The sequence below is a fragment of the Larimichthys crocea genome, chromosome I (genome assembly GCF_000972845.2).
Source record: "Larimichthys crocea isolate SSNF chromosome I, L_crocea_2.0, whole genome shotgun sequence".
NCBI lineage: Eukaryota > Metazoa > Chordata > Actinopteri > Sciaenidae > Larimichthys > Larimichthys crocea.
Window position 1 is genome coordinate 26,531,579 of NC_040011.1, and position 7,867 is coordinate 26,539,445.

Consider the following 7,867-nt stretch of genomic DNA (forward strand, 5'->3'; position numbering starts at 1 on the left):
TCTTTGTAACAGATAACAGAATAATCGCAATAAGAAACAATTAGACCTCTCAAATCAAATCTGCAAATTACATAAACAGAGAGTTTTAAAGCATGGCAAAGAATGAGGAACTCAAACATGTGAAACCAGAACAAACCATCACAGAGACTGGTATGGATAATGTTGATGTGAAATTGAATTTAACTGGAATTAATGAAAAAAAAAATGCTTTAAGTTACAAACATCCAGATCTCATTCAAACAACAGGCCCACAGAGGAAAAGTTTGAAACGTTAAAAGCCGTTTGACAGGGTGGACTGGGACTATTTATTTACTTTGACAACATTTGGATTTCTGAAACACAAATGTAATATTTGGACAACATTTATTTTCTGAATTAAGTGATTATATACCTACTCCTCACAAATTCAATACCCTCACAGCCATTCAGACTTCAGGGGTGTCCTTTCGGCCCCCTGCTTTTATGATTTAGCGACTGACCACCGACCACCTGTCCGGTGTCTGGATGGGCGGGTATTAAAATTGCTTTACGTTGATGACCTGTTTCCAACCCAAGTAACCCCCAGCCAGCTGCACTCTCACTGCTTGGCCAAATCCCTGCGGGCAAATTAAACCTACACAAGAATGAAATATTTCCGATTAATAAAGACATGTTATAAGTGGATTGTTTTGATATATCAATTAAAATTAAATAAGAGTGCTTCACTCATCCCAAGAAAATATGAGCATATCTTTGTCAAATGCCTAAACAAGACATCCACCTTTGTTGGTTTCCATAGTAGGGTGTATTAATTTTGTGAAAATGATGATATTACATAAGTTTCTCTATATTTTCCCTTGCATCAAGTCTTTTTGCTAAGCTAAGTTAATCCAGTCCTGGCTGCAGAGTTACAAATAAGCACATTTTACAAAATGCTCCAGTAGAAAGATGTCACTGTTTCTATATTTGCTAAATATGAAAGTACATGTACATGCATCCACACACATGTAACACATCAGCCCAAAAAAGAAAGAAAAGCAGTTTTTTATTGCTAAAGGGGTGGCTACTTAACACACAATGGCATCATTGACCCACTGACTGTGCTCTCCCAGGCAGTCAATCGCACAACAACAAAACTCTGGGGTCCGTCGTGCAGGATATGCACAATGACAGCACCATGGAGTCCTTCTGTCTCCTCTTACCTCTTCTTTTGGCTCTGAAGATGCACACCGCACATTCAACTCCTGATTTCTCTCGTAAGTGCTTTGTTTTGGACATTGATAATTGCTTTGGCAGGAGAAAATATAAATGCTGACTTGTTAATTCTCAGCTGTGAAGGATTTGCAAAGGAAACGTCTTAAATATCTCCTTGTTTTGTCTGCACATCCTGCTTTCCAAACAGCTGGTGCAATGCATGCTGAAAGACCAGAATCAGGGTCCTGAACTTAGATAGGACTAGATACTCCCAAAGCATTAAATAAACTTAAGTTGAGTTGTTTTGAATCCTGGCAATAAAATATGACTGATTACACAATCATAACAATGATAGATTTGGACAAAGCCAAAGATTGTCTCAATCTATTGTGAGTGTTGCAGTGTACCTCTCTATCTGACCTCAGCAGAGATTTCCATTTTTTGTGTGGCTGCACGCTCTGAGGGGCCTAATAATAGTTCATTGTGAGCGAGTGCCTGGTACTGCCACTCATTTGCTCTCTGAAGATTCAAACTATCCCTGCAGTGCACACATACACACACACAAAACACAGGGGGCCAAGTACAGGAAGCACACATGGGAACAGAGACTTCACTTCACTGTCTATGTTTGGTTGTGTGTTTTTTTTTTTGTATGTTTGGTCATGGTCCAAATATTGTCTTGGAGAGCCACACCCAGCGACAGGGACGCCACCCAGTCGACAACCAGGGCTGAGCTGCAAGGACAAAAATAAATAAATAACAAATAGATGTCAGACTATTGACTTTCTAATTATGGAAAATGAAAGGCGACTAAATACTGGATTAGTCTGTAATAACATTTCTGCTTTGTTAACAAGGGATCTGAAACCTGAACGTTCAGAAAGAAACAGGAGTTCTATATATGTATTCAAATGAGATGAAAGAGTCATAACAAACCGCTGTGTTTGAGATTAGATAATAGCTTTTTTAAATATAGCATCATACTGTTCGCATGCATTTGCATACCAGCTGTTTGTGTTGTAAGTTTCACTATTCGTTTTTTACACCTGCATACACTAACCAGCAAACAACAGATGCATAAAAGTGAAATTAGTATCACCCAGTGTCCTTTTTTAGAATATCTTCACAGCATCCTGAAGAACCACACAGCTCATGCTTGTGAAGGAGACACGCTCATCATCCAGTGTCCCTCCAGGACGTCTGTGACCGTCCTATCAGCTTTCTATGGAAGACGTGTTCCTAATCAGCATTTGTGCCCATCCGCAAACTCAAACATAACTGTGGAGGAGGACACAGAATGCGCTTCTCCAATTGCTGTTGAGGTATATGAAGCCACAGTGTGTTTTACTTTTACCTATCTCGAATGTTTTCATGACTCAAATAGTAACACATGTTTTCTCACCGTGGCAGAAAGTGCTTTCAGAGTGTCAGGATCGGCGGTCCTGTCACATTCCTGTCTTCAGCCCTGTGTTTGGGCAGGACCCCTGTCCTCTCACCAGCAAGTACCTGTTAGTCTCCTACAAGTGCAGACCAGGTATGCTGCTAATGTCCTATATATTTCTTATGTGGACTGTTATAAAAATTAGGATTGTACTGGGCTGCAGGTGTTTTAACTCTTAGAGGGAGTGTGTGTGTGTTTTGTCTTTTGCATATCTCGTGTACTTCCCTTATCTAGCATGTGTTTGTTGAAGCTGCCAGGGAAAGGTAATTAAAAAAAGGACAAGAGAGACAGACTAAGGGAAGTGTCATTTTGGACAAGAAACATCATGTTCATTACTAAGGGGAAAACCAAAAAAGGAAATTGTTAGTGGGAAGATGTCCGAGACAGCCCATTTTGAGAAAGAATTGTATAAGAACCACCTGACAGAGCTCCACAGAGAGCCTTTTTCTCTGTAGCCCTCTAGTGTGTTGCACTGTTAAATGCTCCTTCTTGTACAAGAATATTAAATTCAACTTAAACTTTGATACTCTGAATCCAGTCCTCCTTATTCAAAGATTCTTCTTAAAAAATTCTCGTAACATTTACCACTGCCTGAAAAGAACAGTCGTGGTCAGGGTGCCAAGATTTAAAGCCACTCACAGTAAATAATGTGCTTTATATTAATGTTTACAGTGAAAATGAAAGTTCATTCATGACTTTCGAAATAAGAGTTTGACCAAACAAACCCAACTCATAGTAAATGATCCTGTTTTGTTAAGGCCTTCAACCATATCACATATCAGATCAGATTCAGCTTAGTTTTCATGGGGATCTGTTATCATCATATCCGTTGACATGCTGTGTTGACTCTCGTACCCTGAGCTGGGAGTTTTTTGCCATTGTTTTGTTGAATATTTTGTTTTTGACCTTCCAAGCAGCCCCAGGTTTCTGATCATTTCAGTGTGACATTCAAAATGGTGAGAAGTGGAAACATAAATAACACAAACATAAATTTGAGTTCAACCTTTTGACTTTTATTCAAAAATAGCCCTCCAAAGAGGAATATGGGCATTCTATAACACATGTAAATACATTACTAAGGGTACATCAAAATCAAACTCAGAATGAAACAATAAAAAAGAAAACAATAAGCAAATAAATAAATATACAAATGTCAATCAAGCAGACTTTAATACATATTAAAAACAGCCTTATTTTAACAAAGTGAACTTTGATATTTTTTGTATTGAAATTGTTTAACTTGTATCAGTGATCAAGACTGATCTCAAGACCTCTTTTTGACTGGACTTGGTCTTGGTTTAGCTGGTTTTGACTACAACACTGACTTGTACATGGTTAAGTACATATCTCTTTTTTGAAATGTGCAGATCATGGCTGCCACATTTACATTTGGACAGATTTGTTCTGCACACAGGAATAAGAATGAAAAGAAACAACATCAGTAATAGAAATAGATGATGTCCGCAGTGATGGATTACCCATCACAACCATTTTTATGTTGGATTTACACACACAAATGAAAGCAGTGAAGGTCAACAGTGATATACAGTATGTTCCTTCACTAGATGTCCATCAAAATGCTCCTTTCTGTAATCATGTGTATGTGCATGTTATCTGTTTTTCAGAGCACCACCGCACCAGACTGGTGTGTGAAAATGAGCGTTTGAAGCTGATGTGTAAAAATGAGACTGTCCTTGCAATCTACTCCGCCACATTTGGACACCTGCTGCATGGCAGTCCGTACTGTCCTCAGGAACCAGGACCACAAACTGACATGGGTCTGAAACAGGGAGCTTCAGTGTCACCTAGTTGCAAATTCTTATAACAAATACCAGTGCTATAGAATCAGTGGAAAATAAGTGTTGGGCCTCTCTATTAGTAACAAATAGCTCAATTGTGCATAGAAATGATCCATTCTCTGTGTATCTTCAGTTTAATCACAATTAAATGTTACTAATCAAAACTGGGAGTTGAAAACAAAGTATAATTTTACAATATTAAACTGATTAGATTTATGAAGTTAATTTAACTTAATTTATTACAGAGTGTTTGTCACCTTCGGCTCTGAGGAAGGTGTCGCGTCGGTGTCATGGCAGAGCAAACTGCTCAGTACTGGCCGATACTCAAACCTTTGGGGACCCCTGCTTCCCCGGCACCAGGAAACACCTGCGGGTGTCCTTCACTTGTGGTACGTGACGGACCAGATGTTACTACTTGTGACATGGTTTGCTGCATTATGTAAAAAAAACTCTCATTTTCTCTTCAGTGCCTCGGTATCTTCTGGAAGATGTGGGTCGAGGGTCAACGGACCCTTTCATGATCTCGGACTACACACATGGTGAGAGTAAACAGACTAAAAATTCACAGGTTTTGTTACATGTAGCAGACTTTGACTGGCGTCTGAGCCCAGACCCCTCTCACCTGCAGGTGGATGGTACACTGGCCCCACCTACAGGCCTCAAAATGTGCTCTTAACCAACTTTGTGGAGATCATTGAAAAAATATTGGGTATGTGCACTGATGCCTGTAGGCCGCAGGCTAGGGTTTTATGTACATTTCTTCTTCTTATTGTAGATTATATTGACAGTACACCAAAGGTAATTATGAGTAGCTGCCTGTTAAAGGTAATTTGTGTTCATTTTGCCTCTTTCCACAACCTGAGTATATTAAATATACTCATATACTAAATATACTATTAGTTTTTTAGGGGATAATTTATTGCTGAAGGACAGAATTTTTAACTGGAGGGACAGCTGTGCTTTCGCGTCTTATGTTTGCACATTTTTAATTTAGTTTGATCTCTTCCAGGTCTCCCGGAGCGAGTGGCTCTGTACTTTGTCTCTGGCATCTGTGCTGGTCTGGTTTTCCTGCTCTGCCTGTTTGGTTTACGCTCCACTTTTGTCAGGGACGTTAAAGATCTGGTTTCTGAGCTGAATGATGAGCTGAAAGCATCTCGGAGAAAGCGCAAAGAGCTCATGGAGGACCTCTTTGATGATGACATCTCAGACACTTCATCCTTCCGACAGCTCACACAATCCTACCGCACAACAGACATCTTCAGTCCTTCCACCTTGACAGTAGAGATGGTCGATCGTGAGGTGGAACAGATGAGGGATCTGCCCAATGGAGACATGTGGCCACATCATGACTCCAGCCCCTATGCCATTCATAAAATTAAAACCTACAACCATTGAAAGAAGTCACATTGTTCAAGTGAAACCACTGCTAAAGCACCTTTATGATATGAAACTGTTTTGAAATGTAATTGCATATTAGTTTTACTTTTAAAACAATTTAACTGTGCCTCTTTATCCATTCAAGGCGAAGTGACTCTAAACAATGAAGAGTGAATTCATGAAGTCATAATGCGCTAGGTTAATTCAGTGCAATCATTCCAAGGATTAACACAATTTAGCTAATTGTCTGCTTATGTTTGGTTTGGTTATAAGATGTCGTGTGAAAGTGTTGAAACCAGTATAATAAAAATAAAAAAGGTATGAGAATAAATATGAGAGTTGCAGTCTATTTAAGTTAAAGTGAACTGAACAATGCACAACGAAATCCAGGGGATAAAGTCCAGGGTAACCCTGTCAGATGCCAACAACATGAAGTCCAAAATACTTTATGTCTGAGGTATTGATACTTATCCAGAAGCATATATCTAAAAGAAAATGATCATGTTCTTACTCAATTCATTGGCAAAACAAGATCTACAGAGACAATGAAGTGATTTAGAGATGCATGACTGGGTGTAACAAGTATCATGGCCTAAAGATCACAGAGGTCACAAGTCTGAACAGTCTCTGTGTCTGTGGATGACTGAGACACAATGTGAGCTTAACTAACTGTGGTAAACATTATTTTATTAATGAATACTGTATGTTCTTTTATGGTGTCTGGCCTTAAAATCTTTCAGGTGAGTTTGTAAAGGAAAATCCTGTTTAGAAGAACTACATATATTTGTGATGAAGAGGCGCAAGTGATGAAAGATAACACATGGACATTGCTTCATTTGAAGTTGTCACAAACAAACCAAAAAAAGGATAGAAGATCCTGACATTGTGAACATGAAACATCCTTAAAGAGTTTTGTATTTTATATTAAGATTATTGACACAGCTGTATCTTAAACAACACACATTCATGGTAGTTTCAAACAGTGGTGAAAAAAGTAGCCCCTTTACATAAGTAAAAGTAAAAAAAATGCCACACTCTATTTAAATGCTACCGGAGCAAGTATTCCCAACAAAATATACTTCTAGTACAAAAAGTAATAGTACTCACAAGGCAAAATAAGTCAAGTCTTCACCGATCCCCAGAGGGGATATTTGGACAAGCATATAAAATAACATGAATTGGATAAAGGCCTACAAATAATATAATGATAATAAAATATTTACAGATGGACTCGCTGACTGTGGTGTTGGAAAGGAGGATGCTGTCTAAGGTGCTGTCTATTTTGGACTATGACTCCCACCCACTCCATGAGCTGCTGGACAGACTCAGGAGCACCTTCAGCCAGAGACTGCCTTCACCAAGATGCTCCACAGAGAAGAAGTCTTTCTTACCTGTGAGCATCAGTCGCTACAACTCCTCCCTCAAAATATCTGACACTCCAAGTCAAGTCCAGTAGCCATCGAACTGGCTTGTGCAATACATAAGTATAAGTATAAGCATAAGTTAAGTCTTCCACACATTGTTGCTGAAATTTCTGGGAAGCAATTCACCGACACAAAATAAGGATCTTGAGTCAATCAATTGGTCTTTAATCTTTTTGTCATTTTACTCTTGCAAGAGGAACAGTTCTACAAATGCACAAGACAGTCTGCAGAAAATGTTCAGGGTGGGGCAGTCCCACACTGATTCTTATACATTTCTAAGGAGTATTCGTCATTATTATGATTTACTTATCTAACTGTAGCAGGTGGTTACAATGGAGTGTGTTCATCCCTATCAAACCTCACTAACAAGCTCTCATGTAATATAAATTTTCCATTACAACATGCATACTGCACTTTAAACATCAGTGTATTCTCTGTACAGTCTCTCAAAGACTACATTCTTTACAAAGACTTAATTCTTTTATAAGGTTTTAGATTTACATATTGCATGGTTCAGTTACTTGGCTTTTATTGTACTGTCACTGGTTTTTATTTACTGTTATTTATACCTGTGCATATAGTGTTAAAATAGGATATCGTACAGGTGTATGTGTTAAAGTTTTGTTACTTACCGTTTACATGTACATCTAAAA

At 38.6% G+C, this 7,867-nt stretch overlaps 1 protein-coding gene across 2 annotated transcripts; it reads left to right on the plus strand.

Moving 5' to 3' along the window:
* Positions 1-1,076: 1,076 nt before the first annotated feature.
* On the plus strand, positions 1,077-6,121 carry si:ch73-335m24.2 (protein eva-1 homolog C). 2 transcript variants are annotated; one of them, XM_019278355.2, is made up of 8 exons: positions 1,077-1,235; positions 2,290-2,495; positions 2,584-2,707; positions 4,240-4,392; positions 4,659-4,802; positions 4,881-4,952; positions 5,042-5,122; positions 5,423-6,121. In XM_019278355.2, exons 1-8 carry the CDS (start codon positions 1,139-1,141, stop codon positions 5,806-5,808), a joined length of 1,263 nt encoding a protein of 420 aa, XP_019133900.2. In that variant the 5' UTR covers positions 1,077-1,138; the 3' UTR covers positions 5,809-6,121. The 2 variants fall into 2 exon arrangements, with proteins under 2 accessions (XP_019133900.2, XP_019133901.2); XM_019278356.2 differs by lacking the exon at positions 5,042-5,122 and having other exon boundaries at positions 1,079-1,235.
* Positions 6,122-7,867: the final 1,746 nt, after the last annotated feature.